A 24,191-nucleotide genomic window follows, 5' to 3' on the forward strand; every position below is an offset into this window, starting at 1 on the left:
TTAAAATCAAAATGGGATCATCACATATTAGTTAATAAATACATATATTTCACATACTAAATGCTCCCCATTCAATTTAGTGGTTGAATTAAACCAAAAGTTATGAGAAGAAAATCAAAATACCATCTAATTAAAAATATTACAAAGCAGTGGCTGTAATTTTATTTCAGCAGTGTTGAATAGTTACTTTACTGAAAAAGATCATAAAATGGTTTACTAAATAACTTTCTTCTTTCCTTCTTGAAAAATATGATCAAAGCAAAAACCAGATTTCTTTTATGCTCATGTAAATTTCCTTTCATGTGACTTTTAAAAACCTAAGATTTCTCTAAGAATTATCTATCAAAAACTGTGCCATTTCTAGCTTCTGAACAGTAAAGATTAAATTTCTAACACTGGACAATTTTGACTTGCTTCTATTCCTGAGGTCTCATGGGGTATTTAAAAAATAAACATCAATCTCAACATCTGGATTTTTGACTACAATTCTGTCCAATTCTTTGGCCATATAAGGCACATTTAAAAAGATGGCAGAGGGCAGTTAAAAATCATGTCAAAACATCACTCTGGCAATTTTTGTAGTTTTTTATTTTCAGCTTAGAACCTAATAAATGCAGACAACATGGAAATTCTGTAGATACTGCCAAATGTAGCCCACCTACCCTGGGTGAACTCTGTATCTAATTTGAGTTAATATTAGGTTGGGGCAATTTTATTCTCAGTTATATTTTATGGGAACTAAGGTGATTTATAAATTTTTTAAAAAATCTGTTAAGATGTACTTTGATAGTTTAGGTCCTGATTAATGTTGATGACTTTCCTTCTCTGTACCTTCAGTTCTTAACACATCACCTAGTTCATCACCCAGCTCATCCTGTCAGTATTAAACAAAGGCTTAACTTAAATATGAAGTTTAAATTAATTAAACCAAATGTGGCAATTTACAAAGTAATCCAGAGCTAGATACCAATGTGACATACAATGAAAGAAGTAATTACACATTTTTTTTCCTTCACTAGAGGTAGTTTTAAATATACAAATACTATGAAAAGTTTTTTAAAAAATATTTTTGTTAAAAATAGAAAAGTAGAGGGGAGGGGGAAGGGGGAAGGAATGGTAGTAGAGTGAAACAGACATTATTACCTCATGTACATGTATGACTGCATGACCACAGTGATCCTGCAATATGTACAATCAGAAAAAGGAGGGATTATACTCCATTTATGTATGATCTATCAAAATGTATAAATGCATTCTACTGACATACACAATAAGAATTAGAACAAATGAAATTTTTAAAATTTTTAAAATTTGCAAAGTTATTTGATATGGTGGCACTTGCATGTAATCCCAGCTGCTCAGAAGACTGAGGCTAGAGGATTCCAAGTTCAAGGCCAGCCTCAACAACTTAGGGAGAACCTGTCTCAAAAACTAAAAAAAAAGGTTGGGGATATGGCTCAGTGGTTAATAGATCCTGGGTGAACTTCTGGCATCAAAAAAAATTATATATATCAAAGTCTTCATTGTACAATATCAAAATTTACATATGTTAAGATATTAAAATCAGCTCTTTAAAAATGGAAAATTAACAAAAGATAAGCTAAGCAGCATATGAATATCTCTTTTTCTTCTTTTCCATGCCTCTACTAAACATTCTCAGCTCCAGTAAATTAATTATCAGAAGCAAAAATCTCTCAAGAGTTATAACAAGGTAAACTCTTGGTCAATCTTTATTTTGTTATAACTTTCTCCTTAAGAAGAATATTATGGTCCTATCTTGGAACAAGATTATTGGGGAAATTCCCACTTAATCCCTTTCAAGTGATCTGAGATGAATGATGTACCACAAGGAAGATACTTTCGGCTATTTAGCCAAAAGTTTTGAAATAGGAGGAATTCCATTTTTTACTAAAGTAAGTACTACCTGCTCATTAATTTTTTTAGTCCCCAAATAATTCCACAAGTCTTATAATGGTTCATGAGTTCTTAAAAGGACTTCTGGAACTCAGACTAACTTCTAAGATATCACGTCTCACCCTAGTAGTCACTCTATTTTCAGAAAACTTCAAGTCAAAATTATACTTATTCTACCTCCATTCTAAGAAAAACAATTGCTGTTCTGTAAGGGATGCTGTGGAGGATGCTTAGTAAACATATACACTCATCCTCTGGGAGAACCCTCTTTACATTTTCCTCCTAAGTTTTTAAAGCTCAAAATTTGAACTAATGGTTTCTAAAAGTGTATTGCACAGAATCTTGTCCTAACCGTGATGCTCTTTACATTTGCTACTGGAAACTGTAGTCAGCTGAGGTCCCTCAGCGGAGGAAATGAATCCCCAGCATGCAGTGATGGTGGTGGTGATGGTTTCGTAGACTCTACTTTAGTTTCACCTTACGTTTTAAAATTTTCCCTTAGATCGGTTTCCACACTTTATAAATACCTTGCATTTAAAGTCACATTTTACTTTCAGTATTTTCTCCCCTAACAATATGAAACAACCAAAATGAAAACAAAAATGAAACAAACTCTCCCGCAATCCTCCCGTGAAAGAAATACCCTCAGTATAACTTAAAGCTACAAAGTACCCAAACTTCACGGAAACTGTGAAAAAAGAAAAAGATGATAATTATTTCAGGCAAGATTCACCAAAGGATGGTAAGGAGAGAGTCGAAAGATATCTGTATATTCTTCAAGTATCTCTCCCAAGATATTTTACATCTTACAAACAGAAAATGAATAACTTTACAGGCACAATGACAATTTCCCGGTTTGGGTGATTAAGAAGTTGACATTAGGAGAGTGCATGGGAATTCTCTGTACTATCTGTGAAACTTTTCAGTAAATCTAAGTAAAAAGTTTAAAAATAAAATGTTAGAAAGGTCACCTCCAATCTTTTTTAGAATAAGTGGGGTTTTCATAAACGATTACTGTCTCATGTTCTCCAAATTTGTCCTAAGCTTCTTATGGCTTTCTACTTTATACCCTTTGATTGCCTCGGCAAGCTCCTCATATCTAGTGCCAATTCAAACACTGTACTTCAAGACCCACCTCTTGCCTAAAACATCCTCTGATCACTACAGACTTTCTCAGATTTCCCAGCACTGTACTCTAATGTACAATTTTATTATGCATAACTATATAGATTTCTTGTTCTTTTATGATTACAATTTCTGATTATCATTACAATAAGAAGAATTCCCGGAAAGCAATGACAAAGTTCCACATCTTTTTGTGATCTTCCCCAGCACTGAGCTAAGTGTACAGTAAATGCTTGTTAAGTATATGCTGACTCATTCACTCATAAATCGCTCAGGAAAATAGAGATCTGGAAGTTCACACCACCCATTCACAGCCCTCTCTATGCTATCAGACCTCAACCATAGGGTCGAGCCATTAGATATCATGTGAGTATGGGAATTCTGATCATTTCTTATTTTCAGAAAGTCACTAAAATGTATATTTCCTTCAATTTAATGAATTAGTTGGGATTGAAAAAACCCCATACTCCATATTAGAATCACGATAATTTATAGTATAGATCTAAATCATAAATCTTTAAAAGCTCATTGAAAAATCTGTTAAATTCCTTGTTCAATAATAACATGAAACATATAACGTTAGCAACTGCCACAAGTAAAATTCAAAGATACTGATATTTTATGAGATATTTTCCATGACCTGGGGTGGCTTCCTTGGAGTATTCCTAGGATGTCCACTGATCTGTTAAAGTCATGCAGTGGGAACAAATGTCTATTTTCTTTGCCAAGAAAATACCATAGATGAATATTAAAAACAGTTATGTTAGCCAAAATTCACATCTGCACACACTTAAAAATGTAGCTTTTCCTTTTTTTCAATAATAATTTGTAATACATTCTGAAAAATACAAAAAAGTTGTACAGTCCCCTCCACCTGGCTGGGTTACTAGTGTTATAGCCCTAAGTGCAGTGACACAGGCTCTGCCACCACGAGTGCCAGTGTGCTCTAAATGGAGGAGTGCGAATGTGCAGAAGGGACGCGGTGGGCATCTGCCACCTGTGCACCTCTAGTACGCAGCAAGGATGCGCAGCTCACGATACACTCTAGTGATATGGCCAACCAAAAGAAATCAAATATTTTTAAAGTAAATACAATTTTAGACATGGAAGTTAAAGGGGTTTTGTACACAACTTGTGGATTCTAATACTTTAAAACATTTTCAATTATTACATGAATAGAGTTTTTTTAAAAAAAACTTTTAAAAGTTAATTAATTCGTGAAAATGCCAGATATCACTCAAAATGCTCTATTATTTATTTATTTATTTTTTTTACCGATTTTTAAACACGTGTGGAGAAGAAACACATTTGGTCTGATGCTGGAGAATAAAATATTTTGGGTCTGATTTCAAAACTATGATTTGCAGAAATTTTGAAATATTTAAGTAGTCAAGGCAAGGCTTTCTAGCCAAGGAATATTACAATATTTAAAAATTATTTTTCTGTCATTTTTATTTTTGAAACGATCAATTACTCTGGAGAGTGAAGTCTAAGAATGACATATCTTAAATAGAGGTCTTTAGAAATACTTATCAGTTTTCCTTTCCTATGTTTGTTTACAATGTAATAATTTTAAAAAATCATATGTATGTCATAAGACACAACAAAATAAAATGGGAAGTTAAATACCATATATGCACTTTCTTGGATTCATGGAATCTTCATATATTGGGTTTGTTCTGAGAGGTTATTTTCCAAAATTCTTAAGTATAGTAATAAAATATATTACTGTGAGAAAAAATACATTGATATATGTGGCACTATTAAAATACAATTAATCTTTTACAGAGAAAACTGTTAAATTATTGGTATTTATCTGATTAGCTGTGAAGAAAAAGAATCTACCAAAAAAAGGAACTAGAAGTAACATGTGAGTTTCTGAAGGTCAGTATCCAAAGTCTACTGTATTTCTACACATTATAAATTAACAGTTAGGAACTGAAATTATAAACATAAAATTACATAGAATCTAACAAAATATATGAAACATAAATATGCTGAAAAGTATAAATGCAGATGAAAGATATTAAAGAAAACCTAAATAAATGGCAAGACCTTCTATGTTCATGGATCAGAAAAATTCATTTAAGATTTCAATTTTCTCCAAACTGAGACATACATTCAATACAAATTTTAAAAAATAAATCCAGCAGGATTCTGTATAGCTTTCATCACTTCTAAGAAAGGCATTAAAACTATCACAGGTCAAACAATTTTGAAAAAAATAAACACACACACAAAAAGTGTTGGACAACTCACAGTCTTTCTCTACAATTGCCTACAAATGCTACAGGAATCAAGACAGTGTGGTCTGAGTACAGGCAGGAGGCGCAGGACAAGGGACCCACACAGAAGCAGAGCACTGTATATGGGCAGCTGATTCCCAAAAAAGCTGCAGAGGCAAACCAACGAAGAAAGGACAGTCTTTTCAACAAATGGTGCTCAAACAACTGAATCTTCATTTACGCCTTGTACTAATTACAAAAGTACACTCAAAGTGGACCAGAGGCCTAACTACAAAGCCCAAAATGATGAAATTTGTGGAAGAAAAGAGGAGAAAATCTTTGTGATCTCAGGTTAGGTAAGATTTCTTAGACGTGATAACAAGAGCATGATCTATACAGGAAAGAACAAACTGATAAACTGGACCTCACTTAAAGTAATGAAAACCCAAGCCATTCCTGGGGATATACAAATCACATAGCTTATAAAGAACTTGTATCCAGAATTTATAAATAACTCTTAAAATTCAGTAGCAGAAAATAAAAAAACTAAATTAAAAAATCTGGAAAAAAGGCTGGGGTTGTTGCTCAGTGGTAAAGCACTTGACTAGCATGTGTGAGGCACTGGGTTCAATTCTCAGCACTACATATAAATAAATAAAATAAAGGTCTGTTAACAACTTTAAAAATATTTTTTTAAAAATCTGAAAAAAATTTAAATAGGTGTTCACTAAGAAAGATATTCAGATAACAAATGAACAGATGAATATTATTAATAATGCTGGACATTACTGGCCATTAGGGAAATACACATGTGATGAGAAATACCTAAAGTAACATTACAAACTCAATACCAAGCACAGGTGAGGATGTGGTACAGCGGAGCTCTCCTACATCACTGGTGGAAATGCAGAATGATATAATCACTTTGGAAACAAGTTCACCAGTTTCTAATAAAATTAAAAATTGTACTTAACTTACAATTCAGTAATCTTATACTTTCCTGTTTATTAAAATTAATGTCCAAAAAAAAATCTTTATGTGAATGTTTAACAACCCAAATGTTCTTCAACTGGAAAACAGAAAAACAAACTTTGATACATTGGTATAATGGGATATTACTAAGCAATAAAAAGGAAGGAACTATAGCTATACATCAGTCAACCTCAAATGCATTATGCTGAGGGAAATAGCCAGACTCAAAAGGTCACATACTGAATAATTCACTTATATGACGTCCCAGAAAAAGCAAATCCACAGTCACAGAAAATAACTGACTGGTTACCAGGAGTTGGGGTTAAAGGAAGGAAGTGGGCCGATGACCAAGGATCTGGAGGAATATTTGAGATGATGGATTGGAACTGTTCTATCTCTTGACGGTGATGATGGTCTGTCAAAACTCGCAGAGCTGTACGTAAACTCTATGTGAACTGTGTATATTTTTTAAAAAGAGGAATGAATGGAGAGTTGGAAGAAAACAGAAAAGAGCCAGTAGAGCCAGTGTTGTGAAGGCAGGCACAGGGACCATCATGGAGGGTGGGTGATGAGTTACAGGTCTTCCAGGCAGGGGGACAGCCTGTGTGAGGCTGTGGAGGAAGGCTGTCACAGCCTATTTGAGAAAGGAAGTTGTCTGGAATGGGCACAGCACAGATCGTGGGAGGCAGTCAAGAAAAGTAAAAGATGCACTCCACGCCTAATGGGATGGCTGTTGTAAACAGACAACTACAGTGGTGGCCATGGAGAGCCTGGAAGCTTTGTGCAAACACTGCTGGTGGGAATGCAAAGTGGAGCAATGGCCGTTCTTAAAAAAAAAAAAAAAAAAAAATAGAAAGATCATATCCACCAATTTCACTTCTAGGCACATATCCAAATGAACTGTGAGTCCATGTTCAGAGCATCATTATTCACAATGACTAAAAGGCAGAAGCAACCCATGTGTCCACCAACAGATGCATGGATGAATAAAAGGTGGTAAATACACACTGAAATCTTACTCAACCTAACAAAAGGAAATTCTGACACAGGCTACAGCATGAATGAACCTAGAGACATTATGCTAACTGAAATAAGCCAGACGCAAGAGAGGAGTTACTCTACGATGTCATATCAGGGACTCTGGAAGAGTCAGACACACAGAGATGGAATGTGAGTGGCAACCAGGGGCCAGGGGGAGCAGCAATGGGGTCACTGTTTAATGGCTATAGTGTCAGTTTTGCAAGACGAAAAAAGTCCTGCAGATGGCAACGGTGATGGTTGTACAACAATTTAAATGTACTTAATGCCACTGAACTGTGTAGAAAAAACTGCTAAAATGGTGAATTTCATATTTTACCACAATTTAAAATTAATTAAAGGGAAAATAAGGAAAGATTAGAGAGGAAAAATAGGATTATGCAAATCTTTGCCCAGACAGCCTAGAAGCTGTGACACTGTTTTGGACAATGGTACTTGGTAAGTTTTTAAGCAGGGGTGGGATGGGGTGGGTGGAGAATGTTATTAGCTCACAGGCTACATCTTCCAGAAAGTTCTGCCCAGTTCTGTCTTTTTCTCCCAGACTCCTAGATACCTTCCTGCTGTTTTGCAGGGCATACAGTCCAACAGAGTTAGACAGTGGCCTGGACTTCAGTTCAGCCTCTTCTATTATCTCTGTCTCTGTTCAACCTAATCTCCTTAAAGGGGAGGGGCTATTTTTACATCACCACTCGGCAATACAGTTTGTTTTAACAAACAAGATCCCTATATCAGGGACACAGTAGGTCTCTCAGTCTTACCTTCTTCTCTTTGTGGACTGTTAGTCCTGTGTCCCTCAGGGGCCTCAACCTGACAGCCTGCTCTACTGGGGGAGCATTTTCACTCTCTTCTTCCATCCCTCTGTGTCCCAGGGCTTGACTTTCCTCGGGAGATGGGAAGTTGAAAATCCGAGAGGTCCACATCTCCTGTGGCCCCCATTAAGATCCCAGAAGCAAAGATGAGAGAGAGCCCATACAAGGCTATAGGACAGGCAGAGTGGCGATTTGTCTTGAATGCCTCCCTGCCCTGACAGAAAGGTGACATGGGCCCACAGGGTTAGTGTTTGAGAAACAGTCTCTCAGGAAGGGGTGAGGCAGGGCCAGTGACATCACAGTCACACTGCTTGTTTCCTGATGTCACTAGAGCAATGCCAGGGCTAAAGGCCAGCACACCCTATTGGTGACTCTGGTTTCCCAGGGGAAGAAGCAGGAGAAGCCTGCTTTTTGAAGCATTTTGTTTGGCAACAAAATGACCAGACAGTGACTTCAGAACATCACTGTTCATCTTACAAAGTGTTATAATACAGAACATTTAGGAAATACAGAAAAATACAATGCAAAAATCGCGTGTGATTTCATCCCCCAAAGAAATAACTAGCATATTTCTTTCCCTGTTTTCCCTGAGTGTGAACTCCTCCACAGCTTACTTTCTCAGTCTCACATTCTCCATCAAAGCCATTTTTGGCAAGCTGTGTTAACTCTAAAACGTATCCAGAATCTGAAAACCTCCCCTGTTACTGCTATGGGCTAAATCATTATCCTCTCTCCCCTGGACTAACTGGCTTCCCGCTTTGGTTTTCCTGTGGCTGAGAGGACCCCTCTGTGGGGTAGTACTCTCATGCTGTCCCACTACTCAGAGTTAAGGCCCAAGCCCTTGGAATGATCTTAAAGGCATGAGCCTTGGAATCCCTCTCCTGTCACATCTGTCCTCTCCCACTGTCCACACCACTCTTGCCATAATGGTTTCCCTGCTGTTCCTCAGCCATGCCAGCCACACTCCTGCCTTAGAGCCACTGAAGTGGCTATTTCTTCATCAGCAATCTCCTTCTCCAACAGTGGTCATGGCTCGCTCAACTCCTTCATTTTGCCCAAATGTTATCTTCTTGATGATGTCAATTCTGATTGCAGTATTTAAACAGAACCAACCCTGGTATTCCAGAATCTGCCTTATTGTTCTCTATCATTTATAGCACAGACACTTTTCAAGATTCTGTATATGTATATGTGTGTGTGTTTATATATAAAAACAGAGCTTACAGTCTGTCCATCTTGCTGAGATGAGCTCACAGGGGACTGGAATATCTGCCTGCTTTGATCACTGCTATTCCCAACCACCCAGGACTCCATACACAAAACAGGCACCAAATGTGGAAAGCACTAAGAGGGTGCCATCACCTACTGACTATGCCCAGCATCTCCTCTTCTCTTAAAAAAATAATAACCTTCCCCCTTTTATCACTCTGCATGCTACCAGGTCCCTGCTTCCCTAGGCGTGGCCTGGAACAAAATCATCTCTAGTGGAATATGAGAATGAGGTATGCAATTTCCATAGCACTTCCTTAAAAGGAAATGAATTGTGCTTCTCCTCATCCCCCTACCCTGTCCCTCATCACTCCTTGCCACTGATTGAGAAATGGTTTCAACTGGAATATCAGCCTTGAATACAGATTTGGTCCCACCAGATTGAGGATGAAAGAGGCATCTCACTAGCCAGCTTGGACTCCTAAGTGACCCTGTGGAACAACATCATTTGCTCACCCCACTGGGTTACCCTAATGCCTCTGGACTATTCTGTGAGAAATAAACTTCCCTATCCTTCCAATACCCTTTTTATAAAAGCTTAGGCTCATCCTAAGGATCATATATAATTTTTCTCTTTTGATTTATTGATAAAATGTATCCTACTATAAGTGTTCCTAATATCAAACCATCTTTGCATTCCTGAAATAAGTGCTATGTGATCATGGTGTATAATATTTTAACTGTGCTACTTGATTCTTTTGCCTGATAATTTTTTTACAATATTCATGAGGGAGACCAATTACTTTTAGATGGATGACATTTTTAGGTTTTGATATCTATGTTATGCTAACCAAGGAACAGATTATAGGTCAAAAGAGAGATATTCTTAAGGTCCATAATAGAGATTACAAAGGCTTTCATTCCATTATCAGCACTTTAAGAGTTTTTATTCACTCATTCTTGGTATTTGTTATTATTAACTAAAAATGATACTTAGTATGATTTAAAATAATTTAATTTTTCAACATCAAAAATGGTATCTAGTCCTAATTAGCATTTCCTTGGTTACCTATGAGAATAAAGACATTTATTTGAAAATGGCAGGGGAAATGACAAGTCATATAAGATACTAAGACGAGGTATAAACTGGGACTCTCCTGGACAAATCAGGATGCGCAAGTGGTGAGCTATCAAAACAGTGCCAAAAATTATGATTTCATTTTTATTTGTAGTAATTTCAATATAATAAAATAGTAATGAAGTATATATAATTTCTTTTTATTTTCTTCAGTGACATGGAAAAAGATACATTATCCAATAAGACTTCTACAGGTTTAACCATGAGGATGAGAAAATTAAAAGGCATATACAGTTATTAACACTAATCTTAAATACTGCACACACCAAAAAACAAACAAAACCAAATAAATAGGGTATGTGTGTGCGTGCACGCACACACACGCACACACTACAAACACTGGCTTTTTAAACTTGCTCCCAGCTCTCTGGGTTTAGATGTCAACCTCTGAAGATAGCAAAGAAACTGCTTTATTTTCAATAACTTCTAAAGTCTAATCAAGATCTTTTGCTGAACTGACCTAAGAGATTTTCAATTCTTCTAGGTAGAATTTTTTTCATGTAATTAAAAAAGAGAAAAACAACAACTTCCGGTCAATGGCAGAACTCCCATTTTTAATGGCTCTATTGGAACATAGGAAGGTTAGATGGAGAATAACAGGGAAGGGCTACTATCATAAATTTTAAATGCTCACTTTAAAAATAAGAAATGATTCATTTTTAATTCTAGATTTTGTTTTCAAATAATCTTAACATAAAATACACCGTCTTTTAATTTTCTCCAAGTAAAACATTTTTTCTACTCTTGGAGAACTTTGAAGTTATGATATTGATTAGATCTCCCAGATTGCTAGAAAACAGAAGTGCTCTCTGATGCACAGCAAAGAGGCAAGGAGACGAAGATTAGACTCTAGGAAACCAAAAGCCCTTCAGCAGGGAACAGTCCACTCTCATGTGCCACAGCTGCGACTACACAGTACAGTGTGTCTTGCAACTCCACTCAAGGAAGGACAGACCCTTGACATTGCACATACTCAAGCATAAGTGATGATAGATACCTGCTCTTTTTTAAAATAAATGAACAGCCTAGATGTGATTCCAGTTTTGATTTAGCTGATGCCTTGTGAAACAGGTGCCTCACATCAGAACTCAGACAAATTAGGAAGGAGCTGGAATTGAAGTACAGCCAAAGAAAAATACACTACCTCCTGTTACATAGGAGATATATAAACTGACTTTACTAAAATACCTGAATTGGTTTGATTTGGAATTTTGTCAAAATGGTACAAAGTCTTTGCTTCTCTACAAAGCAAGATATAACCCCTTCCACCATTCAAAGAAGGTAATCCATCCAAAGACACATTCAAGTTCTTAACCTTAATATAAATGAACACCAATTCAGTACACCTAAAATAGGTACACATCCCAAGTTTTCCAAGTTGGCATTTTTGTATTTTTTCTTTTGTAAGTTAATATATTATTATGTTTAGAGGTGTCACTGTAGTCCACTATATCAGGTTGAAGTTTACACTCTCAGGAAAATACCAACTTCAAATTCACCATCATTCATGGGATACAATAAAAATTATGCTGGGTGTCATTTGTCAATTGATTTTTAAAAATCTTAATATTTAATTTTAAAATTTAAGGATATAAAACTTTACTTTTTTTAGCAGAGAAAAAGTCAAGGAAAAGATCAAAGTTGGAAGGACAGAATTGAGATTAGAAATCCTTTTTAAGCCAAAATGACAATGTCTCTATAAGTTAATATTAATCCTTTAATTATAAATTTCAAAGGTTTAAGTAGCTTCTATGACCTTAGCTTTTCTGAATAATCATGCCATATGGAGCCTTTCTTAAATTTGAAAAAGATGCTGAACTGTTGCTCAGAGTCTTTTAATGACTTCAGGCTGGCGGAATTCCAGCATAATCCTTCAGCCACCACTTAAAATTACAGACCAGGAACCCACGCTGTTGAATGCTATGTCAAATTCATAAGCGCATTTTACTTAGCAGAGTACACTGAAATAAATGTGTGATGCATTAATATATATTCAAATATCAAACTGTTAAGCTTAAAATATCAGAGAATTCACACAGAAAAGATGAACATATTAGACTCAATAAAAGCAAATTTTGTGTCTCACAAAATTAAAAGGCAACTACTAAAAATATTTGCCACAATGACAGTAAGGGTTTATTGTTCCAAATGTAAAAGGAGTTCCTGTAAATTTATGAAAAAACATTAGGGCAGATAAACTGGCAAAAAATATGAATAGCTAATAATAGGCAATGAAATACAAATAAGAAATCTAATATAAATGTTCAATTTCTGGCACTTGAAATGATAACCAATTTCATAAAACAGCAAAAGTTAAGGAAAAATATTAATAATAATAAGCATGGGTTAGGTCAAACACTCTATCAGGATAAATATAAATTACTCCAAATTTTCTGAAATGCAATTTGACCTGGTAATTGTACTGGGATTTTAATCTAAGGGGGAAAAAACTGGAAATGTTGAAAAAACTTTTTGTGTAAAGATACTAAACTCACATAAAATAACTTAAAAAAAATCAAAATGTCCCAAAATAAAAGAGAAACACAATAAATTATGCTACACCCATAAAATGGAATACCATAATACAATGATGGCTATATTCTCAATGAATTTCAAATGAAATTTGAATATTCTTAGCATAAGTTTTTAAAAAGCAAGAGAAAGAATTGTTTACTTAGCATGGTCTCAGCCAGCTAAGTGTATGGATACAGCTATTTTATATACATGTTAAATTATTATTAATGATTATATCTGAATGGTGTTAAATAACAGGGAGTTTAACATGCATCTCTACTTTCCCTCTATTCAAAGAAAGTTTATTTTAAAAATAGCTGAAAAGTTTTCTGAAATAATGATAAAATTTAAATGCCAAGGTTTTAATCAATCTTCTGAAAATACTATCATCACTTAGTAATGTTCTTTAATTTTTCAAAGGTTCATATTTTATGGACTTTATTTCAATTCTGTTTGAGAAGATTTTAAAAGGGAAGAAAAGACGCATTCCCTTTGCAAATGCCAATCATTTACTCCCTTGGATTCTTTACTTCAAGCATTTTGACCTTGTGGAGCTATCGCACGTTCCTTTTAACTCAAGGCCACTGAAGAGCTCATCTAGGTCTAAATCGCTGCTGACAGATACCCAGGTAGGAGCTGGACTTAGGAATTCTTTTATAACCTTAACATTGTAAGTGCTACTGAAATAAACCAGGCCCGCGGGGAATGTTACATTTAGATTATTTATTATTCTGGTGTTATTGCCCTCTTCTCTTTGAACCTCAATTTTATACTCAATGACAAAAAATTAATTTCTAAAACCTTCAATGTTGACTGAATTTTGAACTGCTACCAAATATTTTCACTTAGATTTATTTAAACATGACAAAACATTAAACTTTTTATAAGATTCTATGGGAAGAATCAAGTAGTTTGTAGAATGACACAACAGTTAGAAACTAAATTACCAGAGTATTAGAGTAAATTCAAACTTTTATAGCAGGAACTTAAATGTTTATTAATTTGTGTAGAAAAGTTAAAACTATATCTGAAAAAAATTATGCTTTGTGTTTAATTTATTAATACGGAGGAAATTACAACACTAAAATAACACAAATGAATATTTGATTGCTTTTTTTTGAGACAGGTCTCACCATGTTGTCCAGACAGGCTAGAATTTCTGGGCTTGAGTGATCTTTCCACCTCAGCCTCCTGGCAGCTGGAACTACAGGTATGCACCACCACACCAAGCTTACAAACATTTGAACACAAACATGCATCTTGCACTACCCAAAGTATTTATGTGTTGAAATTGAATCTGGATAAGTTAATAACAATCCCCATTATCCATATTCCCACTCATAGGGGCTCTGCTGAATTTCTCAGCGGATCACCCTTTTATTCATTCATCTAACGTTAATGAATGCTGATTTTGTGTAAAGTACCCTGATTGTGGAGCTTTAGAAACTGATATTTCACAAGGCAACTTTTTAACTCAGTCCATTTGGAAATGCTAAACTCCTTAAGTAAAAATTCTCTCAACTGGAAATACAAATAACTCATCATATTAAGAGCTCAATGCTTGGATTATTTTTATGCTTTTGTTTTTTCATTCATCCATCCATCTATCTATCTTCAGGTAGCACTTGGATTTTATCATATGGCTTTGGTGGTTGGCAAATTCTACCAGCTCAACAAAAATCAAACTCTTTGCACTCAACTCCAGCCTACTTGCTGCTATATGCCCTTTGCCCCAAACTGTCCCTATGCCACCAAGTCCCAGCATTCGGGCTAACCTCCCTAGCGCTGTCTCCATGTCAACTAAATTACTAAGTCACTTCTGTGTTCTTGCTTTACTTGTATTCTCAGTTCAGTTCAGGAACATTCCATTCTTCCATGCTTGTACTGCTCCTGCTCCCTCCTCCACTGCAGGATGGACTCTAATTCCATCTCAGCAGATTCCTTCCCCTCCTCCTCCTTTCAGGGGCATCCTCCTGGCTTGCTCAGCCTGGCTGCTTCATTTTCTTGAAACTCCACATCTAAGCAGACTGGTGTAGTCTTTACTAAGAATTTTAGCTCTAAGGTCATCTTAAATCTTGTCGCTGAACTTCTCCATATTGTTACTCTTCCCTCTCCCTAGGCTAAAGACCAGGCTCCTGTCACTCATTCACTTGAGTGATGAACACATACCACGTGCTAGGTTTTCCAGGCATTAGTGATACAGGAATGAATAAGGTGGACAAGCATGGAGTGATGTTCTAGTGGGTGGGAGGGAATAGAGAATAAACAAGCCAACACAAATCAAAAGACGATTTCAGAAAGTGAGGAGGGAGATGAAGATGATGGAGTGGTGGAATAAAGTGTGGTATGAGAGACAGCCTTGAGACAGAGAGGTCAGAGAGACGCTGAGTACAGCACCAGGAGGAGGAGGCCAGCTGTGAGAAAAGCACAGAAGGCTGGGGGCTCAAGAGTCAGGCTTCAGGACCCGGAGGCAGGAGGCAGCGGGCTGTTCCAGGAATGAGGGACCCCTAAGGCCAGGGACCGAGGCTGTGATCTCGCTTAAGTCCTCCTCTGGCACACCACTGACTATTCTCCACACCAGGAAGCGCTTCCTCTCCATTAGTCCCTTCTCCCGTACGTTAAGTTGCTTGGGACAAAACCAGACTAAAAATACATTTTCTTTAACTCCTCCTGCTCTTTGGAACGACAGCTTCCTGTTTGGGGGCTACTGTTGTTTGTGGTGCTGGGGATCAAAGCCAGGGCCTCTTGCGTGCTAGGGCAGTGCTCTGTCTCTGAGCTACATCCCAGCCAGGCTGCCTAACTTTAAAATCAGATTTTCATAAACAAAAGTGTTCACTCATCTGCACTTCCTCACTCATCTTTTGCAACCAGGTTCTGTCCGTGCTATCATTTTCAGCGCCCTGTCCAAGATCATCAGTGACTTCTCAGTTTCAAATCCAGAGACCTTCTCTCAACCCTCATCCTTCCTGATTTTCTGTCACATTCTTGACAATCCTCCTTTTCAAATATTCGTTTCCTCTATTTCCAAGAAAATACATAATTCTCATGTTTCTTTTACCTTGATCACTCTTCTTGACTGTTTCTTCCCTAAGTTCTCAAATGCAGTGCTTCCCTTAAATTCTTCCTTCTCAAATGTCTCATTTTCTTCTTCTTTCCCACCCTCCTTCCTTCCCCCTATGTTCTTCTGCTCCTTTCTTTCTCTCTTTAGCAGTCTTAACACTCCCAAGACCTCAGCTCACACCCTCTCTACGAGTGAACCCTACAGCTACTTTTTTCCCAGTCCTGCCTTTTCTTAGGATATACAGAACTGTTCTCTCAACAGCAAGTGAACATCCCAGCTCCGTGTAAGGGGGTACTTCAAACTCAACCTGTCCCTAACTGAATTCATCCTTTCTACCCAAATCAGAAACTTCTCCTGTTTCCAACTAATTAAGAGCTGAAGTTATACTTGAGTCTAATCAACGCCATCTCAAAGGTGATTCTCCATTCCATTGCCAGACACCCCCAAATCTCACATACCTATGGCTGCCCTTGGGGTCTTTCACTTGGAGAGTTCAGTCCCAATCAACCCTTCTAACTTCTGTGATATCTGGCCGACATGGGCAGAATCATTTCCTAATTATCACCTGAATCTTGACACTTTTTCTAACATTCAGTATCTTCTCATGTTATCCCTAGGCAGTTAAAGTACTTATCACCAGCTGGGCACAGTGGTGCACATCTGTAATCCCAGTGGCTCGGAAGGTTGAGGCAGGAGGATCACAAGTTTAAAGCCAGTGTTAGTAACTTAGTGAGGCCTGAAGCAACTCAGCAAGACCCTGTCTCTAAATAAAATACAAAAAAGGCTGGGATGTGGCTCAGTGGTTAAGCACCCCTGGGTTCAACCCCCAGTACCAAAAACAAAACAAAACAAAACAAAATTAAAAAAAACAAAACAACTTATCACCACTTTGGAAACTTCCAGTGATCCTTAAACTATCTTCTACCCTCACCACCCCACTCTGCTGGTTAGCCTGTGTGCCATGTAATTTTGTTTGCTTTTGCTTTGTTTTTCCTTTGACCTGGAATGCCTTCCTCTATGTCTATTTGTCAAAATTCTACACACCACTTATGTCTAGTTCAAATGACATCTATTCCAATTAATTTCCCCTGATTTCCACAATAGAAAATAATTTTCCCCAGTTTCATATTCTACTTGCACTATAGTTATCTGCATATGTGTGTATGGGCCTCTGTCTGTGGTCACTACCTTTTACAACCTTTTGAGGCTAGTGCCCACTCCTCTTTTTTGTTTTCTTTGTATTCCACGATGCCTAGAATAATGCCTTTGTGTGAATTACCAATGATTTCTAGTACTTAAAAAAAAAAAAAAAAAACTAACTGCAACCTGTAAATTAGTTTGTAACACATACAAACCTCATGAAAAAGTTTATCTCTTATTTAAAAGAAACATTTGAAATGTGATTATATAATGCAAGAAAATTAAGGCTTAAACTGGATGTTTTATACATATGGCTTTGGTATGTCCAGTTTTCTTAAATCAAGGTAAGAACATTTACTCAGAAACACCTTCAACTATTGCAGAGATACCTGAAGCCAAGACAGGTTGCATGTAAGAGCTAATAGAAGAGTAAGGGGTAATACCACTGCCACTCTCCTTCAGCCTCGTATCTGCCATCACCAGAGATCACAGCCTATGTACTAGGAAGAAATTTCCCTAATTCCTCAAACTTTGACTATGTGAACATCAAAGCATTATTATTTTTACTGCTTTGATAGAATTATCACTAACATCCCCACTTAGGTGGTTAAAAGGCATCTTAACCTGAGTGTTCCCTGAAGGACCTGACCTCTTGCTCTTGTCATCTTTTTTCAGCAAAGGGGACTCCAGCTGGCTAGGGTGAATAGCTTCAGTCGCACCCGTGACTGCGCCCACATGCCCCACCCCTGAGCCAACAGCAAATCCCGTACTGCCCAGGCCCAAGACTCTGTCGTCTTCTATCTACATTATTACAACCATCTTTACACTGGTCTCTCTCATTCGGTCTATTCTCAGAACGCAGTCGGAGAAATCCTTTTGAAGCGTGAGCTGGATCACGTCAACCCTCTGCTCAAAACCCGCCAAGCCTCCTCCACTTCCGCAGTCAGAACGCAGCCTTTCACTTCCCACGCGGCCAGTCTGACCTGGGCCTGCGTCCTGAGGTCTTTCCTGCCCTCACCGCCTTCTCCTCTGAGGTCCTCATTCCCAGTCAGTCCTTACCTCTGCTGTTCCTCCACACAGAGCCGAGCTCACTCTTGCCTCCTTAGCGCCCCTTCCTCTTTATTTCTGGGTTCTGATCTGTGCTGCCAAAGGGCAGACTGCTGAAGTCTGACTTTCAGATGAATTAAGACGCTAAAACAAACACCTCAGGATCGCAATCTGGGAGCAATGCTTAGATTGAGAAGTACACTCTTATTACTATTTGAAGACAAAGGAGAAGTCGAGAAACTGAAAAGAATTAGCTGATCCTTAAATTACCTTTTTCAAGCTTCTCATTCCTAAGATAGAGATGCAAATTGCCCGAGGGGCAATTTATAGCTGTATGATTACTGTCAATTTACATTTGAGTACCTAGTTAAAATATTTATGTTTCCAGAACATCAAAAAAAAAAAAAAAAAGAGGACATTTGAGATTGAAGGTTGAATATGAGTCAATCCAAAATGTGTAAACATTATATTGACCTTATTTCACTATCATATAATTCTAAAGAAACTTTTCTTATTTTTACTAAAATATCAACCTGGAAAACACATGTTATCAGTTATGTTACAGTGTCATAAAAAACTATAAAGTCTAGAAATGATTATCAGACATCTTGGAAAACATGAAACAGTCTAAACTAGGAAAATTCAGTGTTACAGCCCAAGAATCTGGAATCAGCATAATACTTGACAACATTATAATACTGCTGTATCACAACACATATTTACTTACTATGGAATGAAATATTCCATATAATCCCTCCCACAAAATTCATGGATAAAGTTAGGAAATTCCCTAGATTATTTTAGCAGTGTTTAGACAAGATAATGAAATTGCTTCTTAAAGCGTTTATAAATTTGAAGAGTAAGTCCATGTCTATTACCTTTTAGAGATTAAACATCAGAGTGATGAGGGTGGATTTAAAGATGGGCTTTGCCTGTCTATTAAAAATTCTGCGGGGTATCTCACCTTCTCCAGCGTCATCTCTGTCTCCGCAGCGTGGGTCTTCTTCAGCTCCATCTTCATCTTTTCTGATTCAGCTTTCAGCTTACTGACAACAGTCTCATGGTCCCTTGCAGCCCTTTGCTTTTCCTCCTCACGAAGAAGACCAAGTTCCACCAGCTGCTGTTTCCGCTGTGAGTTCACAGTGATCAGCTCTTCTCTCAGCTTGTGAACTTGGGCCTCCATGTCGGAAATAACCTTGAAATTAAAAACAGAAAAGAGGACGGGGATGTGAATAGGAAAGTCACAAAATATGAAAATATAAAAGAGTATTAAAAACTTCTTTTCTTCCTTCCTGCCTACTTCCCTTCCCTTCCTTCCTTCTCTTACGTGCTCGTCCCATGCCGTTCGGCTCTGGCTCAGAGGTTAACAACTCCTGGAACATTCTACCATAGATTTGTATTCTGAAACAGCATAATGTGTAGTTTTGTTCCTAATTTGTATGCAAATGAACGTTACCTGTACTTTTCTGATTTGCTTTTTCAAATACTCAGTATCATGTTCCTGAAATTTATCTAACACTGTTTATTGGATTTTTGTTTTTTATTTCATTATATGGCTTTGTTTTTACAGCCTTCCCCCTATTTTGTTCAAGTTTATTTTGTATTCCTTCTTTTAAATTTTTATTTAGGATATTTATTTAGGTACTGGGGATTGAACCTAAGTGCACGTCACCAGTGAGCTCCATCTCCAATCCTTTTTATTTTTTGAGACAGGGTCTCCTAAGTTGACTTAGCTGGTCAGGAACCTGTGATCCTCTTACTTTAGACTCCTAAGTCACTAGGATTACAAACATGTGCCACTGCCTAGCATAATCATTTATTTTTATCCTTTCTTTTCTGCTTTTAAGGCTCTAAATGTCTCTCTCTATATTGCTTTAGGACCATCTCTTAGGTTTAGATATGCAGCATTTTCATTATCAGTTCAAAACATTTTTAATATCCTTTTTATCATTTGACTGATGAGTCTTTTTAAACACCCAAGTATATGGAATATAGTCATTTCATAGGGCTGCCATAACAAAGAACCACAAGCTGGGTACCTTAACAGAGGTGCAGTTCTACAGGTGGAAATCTAAACATTAAGGTGTTGGCAGAGTTACTCCTGGGGGAGATTCTGAAGGAGAACCTGCCCCAAACTTTTCTCCTAGCTTCTGGTATTTGCTGGCAGTCTTGGGTTCCTTGGTTTGTACACATCATTTCAGTTTCTGCCTCTACCTTTACATGATCTGTTTTCTCTGGAGATTTGTTTCCCTCTTTTAATACAGACACTGATCATACTTGGTTTAGGGCCAAGGAATGTAGTATATCTTCCATTAATTTTTTTGTAAACTCTTGAGATTATTTGATGGCAAGTCACACAGTTTTTTAAAAGCTCCATGTGTGACTGCTAGGAAATGTGTGTTCTATGTTTTCTGAGGTTGTGGAGTACCATATGCCATACGTGTCCATTGGGGCAGACTTCTGTAACTTACTTTTTTTTAACCACATGAGATACTACTTTAAAATGTGCACTAAAATCTCCCACTATGCTGGTAGATTTGTCAATTTCTTTTTATATCTGCTAAGTTTTCCTTTATATAATTTTCAGGTCATGAAGTCCATAGAAATGCTATATCTACTCATTGATTAGATTTTTGTTATCAAATGATTCTCAATTTCTTCTTCTCCAGTATGGATCATGCCTTTAAGTCACTTCTGTCTGTGATAAACAAATTTGAATACTACTCTTTTTGGGGGGGGGCAAGTATTTGCTTGGTATAATCTTTTATCCAATCTTTTCCTTTAAACTTTCTGCATCCTTAATTTTTAGAGAGATATAACGGCATGTAGATTTTGAATTTTCTTTTAAAAATCAAATCAATAGTTGTCTTTTAAATGGGTACTTGCATGTTTTCCTTTTTTCCCTCTTATTTTGTGTCATTTGTTCTTTTGTGCATGCCATTTCTTTCTACCTATTTACTTTGATTTTATTCTTAATTTTCTTTCTTCCATCACTTTTCTTCTCCTTTCTTGTTAGAAGTCATCTACTATATTTCAGCCTTAATAATCATGCTTACTTATCAAATTTTAAAGCCATTTTGCTATTTTCTGAACAATAAAATAAACTTAAATTCTAAGTTGTATTATCCACTTCCAGATTCGCCTTCAACAGTTATTTTAAATTTCATTTGTTTTTCTCATTCAATATTGCTACTGTCATTATTTTATCCAGTTGGTAGCTTAAGTTTAAATAGAACATTTATTGACTAATGTCTTGCTTTATCTTTTCTCCCTGAACTCTGACTTCTCAACAAATACTACTTTCTTTTAGCCCCACTGCAACATTCAAGTTCTTTCACATTCAGTTTTCACCTCTTTATAAGTGTTGTTGAAAAGCCAGCTGCTATTCCTTTGAAGGTATGTCAGTCTGGCTGCTTTTAAGATCTCCTCCTTGTCTTCAGTGTTCATCAGTTTCTTTTTTTTTCTTAAAAATTTTTTTAGATGTTGATAGACCTTTATTTTATTCATTTATTTATATGTGGTGCTGAAGATGGAACCCAGTGCCTCACACATGCTAGGCAAGGGCTCTGCCACTGAGCCACAACCCCAGCCCTCATCAGTTTCTTTATGATTTCTCTGCTACTCAGAATTTCTGAAGGCTCTGGTTCGTGGCACCTTGTTTTCTCATGTTGTTTTGTGTTCTTTTTTGAATGTGAGCTCATATTTATTGGAGCTTTATCTAGTGGAATTGAAAGTGGCTTCTTTATCAATCATGTCCTTCCAACAGACACCTAGAGATACAAGCATTTATTTCTAGATAAATTTAAGTTCACAGCTGAAAACTTTTTGGAATACTCTGATGTTGTGAATTCAGGCAGGAAATGAAAGAAAATAAAACACTCAAAACTTAAGTTCATGTTCACTTGGTTTAGAAAAGGTCCTCCTTTCTTTCAGCGCTCTGCTTCTGTTTTCATTCAGTATTTTGTCTCTGAGTATCCTAACTAATGTAACAGCTCATGAATACACTTTCCAAAACAATTCATTTAGTATCTTCAAAAACAATTTTATTTAGCATTTTCAAAGGAAAAATTGAGGAGGGAATCTAGTCTGCCATGCTACCAGATGGACAGTTAATTTAGTCTTAAGGGAACCATTAATCGCACCAATACATTAGCTATGAATGCAACCTTTTCTGAAATGCAAGGATAACTGCTTCATGTATGACACACTTTCAACCAGCACTGTATAAATCAATATTTCTCTGACCAGAAAACAGAATATCCAAATGTGGAAGCAATACAAAGGTAACCTTACTATGCTGGGAATAGGAATACAACGCAAAATGATAAGAAATTGCTTTAGTAATCGAAATACCTATAATAATTATTTTCAATAAAATATGTGCATCTGGTTGTTCATAGTAACAACCTTATCAGTTCTATACAATACACATTAACTGCTAGAATTTTGAGTGTTTATATTGCATCAAGCATTTTATGCAGATTATTTTATTTAATCTTTGCAACAACCCCGTATGATATACAAAGTTTTCCTTTATTTTGGATTGTGATTATTAGCTCAACTATTGACCCTGCTCCTCCTCTGTGCTAGATTTTTAGAGTTATATTGCAGATGGCTGGACAAACACATTTGTGTTGGGGGAGAAAAAAGTGCTTGATAATAACAAATCTGAGCTCCAGAGTGTGGTGGTGATAGGGTATCTCATTTTCATTTGACTAAAAATGTTGACTTGAAATACCCTTTGAGAAATCTGTAGAAGAACTTGGCCAATTCAGGAAATGTTTGAAATGTTTTAAAGCTTGTTTCTCTATTTCATGGATGCACTGGTCTCTCTATATTGATACACAGTTATTGACCATTTGTCCTTGAAAATAGAGTCTCTTGCCTTTTGTTTCTTGTTTGATAATGATCCCTTCAAACTCAGTAACTGGGAATAATAAGAGAGAAGAGATAGTCAATTTAATTAAATTCTGAACAGACAAGAAACCTTCTGAGTTGCAGTGACAGAAGTCAAGTTTTATGGGGCAAAGCACTAACAGTATCAGATGACAAATAAGGACGGGTTGCTGGCTGACTTCCTCAGAAGCAACCTCGGGGAAACGACAGGAAGCATGGGTCTAGATATTAATGGTGGTAACAACAAGAGTAATAAAAATAACAGAACAAACTCTGCGAAGTTCCTGGACAGAAAGAAGGCAGTCCTGAACTGGAGAATACGTGCATGTGGAAGGGAAGAGGCTACAGCACGAGAAGAAAACCACAGGAAACTGCTGAAAGAAGGTAGTGGAAGAAAGCTTCACTTTAGGCTCTTGCCTCTCACTTCTAATCTTGTATATTTATCTTATTTATGATTACTCATAATTATATACATATATATATATTTCTGAATGAATTATCATGATATTTTGCTTTTATAGTACCTTACCCAAATCATTTGGCCTAAAGATAAGAATTACATTTAACCTTTCCCAAATTACTCTATAGAATGACTCACTCTCAAAGCCATTCTGAATATGACAAGAAGTATAAGGTTCAAACTTGCTATAAAAGATTATAGATTCCCAGGATTACTTTCAAACTATCTCCAAGGAAAATTTTAAAATATACCTCATGAAAGCAAAATATTTCTAAGTTGAAGATATGTTCATGGTTAAGAAACATTTATTTGGGTTATCGGTAAAGTTGAAAAATTATTCCACAGGCATTCTTAGAATAAAGAAATATTAATACCTTCCTGAATATGAGGTTAATTTTGTACATTCATAAAAAGTTTATGACCAATCATAAAAGCTGAAATAGTTTCCATAGGTCATTTTTAATTTAAATTTATGTATAATTTATGATTTTTGACACATATTTATTAGTCCTTATGATGTGGAAGCCATCACCGTGGATGACTTCAACAACAACAACAACAACAACAAATTCCCTAAAGAATTTTGACTATGATACACAAGCTACACATATACTTGCACATACTTGTTGTAAGAGAAGACAAA

The 24,191-nt window shown here is 36.5% G+C and overlaps 1 protein-coding gene across 8 annotated transcripts in view; it reads right to left on the bottom strand.

Moving 5' to 3' along the window:
• CEP112 (centrosomal protein 112) overlaps positions 1–24,191 on the bottom strand; it is a gene marked incomplete at its 3' end in the record, with an annotated part of 475,585 nt that overhangs the window by 157,924 nt on the left and 293,470 nt on the right. For all 8 annotated transcript variants that reach the window (XM_079131573.1, XM_079131569.1, XM_079131572.1 and 5 more), the window contains one exon: positions 19,157–19,387. In XM_079131573.1, the coding sequence (XP_078987699.1) occupies positions 19,157–19,387 (231 nt within the window). The remainder of the gene's footprint in view (positions 1–19,156; positions 19,388–24,191) is intronic.

The sequence above is a fragment of the Sciurus vulgaris genome (assembly GCF_902686455.1).
Source record: "Sciurus vulgaris genome assembly, chromosome: 3".
NCBI lineage: Eukaryota > Metazoa > Chordata > Mammalia > Rodentia > Sciuridae > Sciurus > Sciurus vulgaris.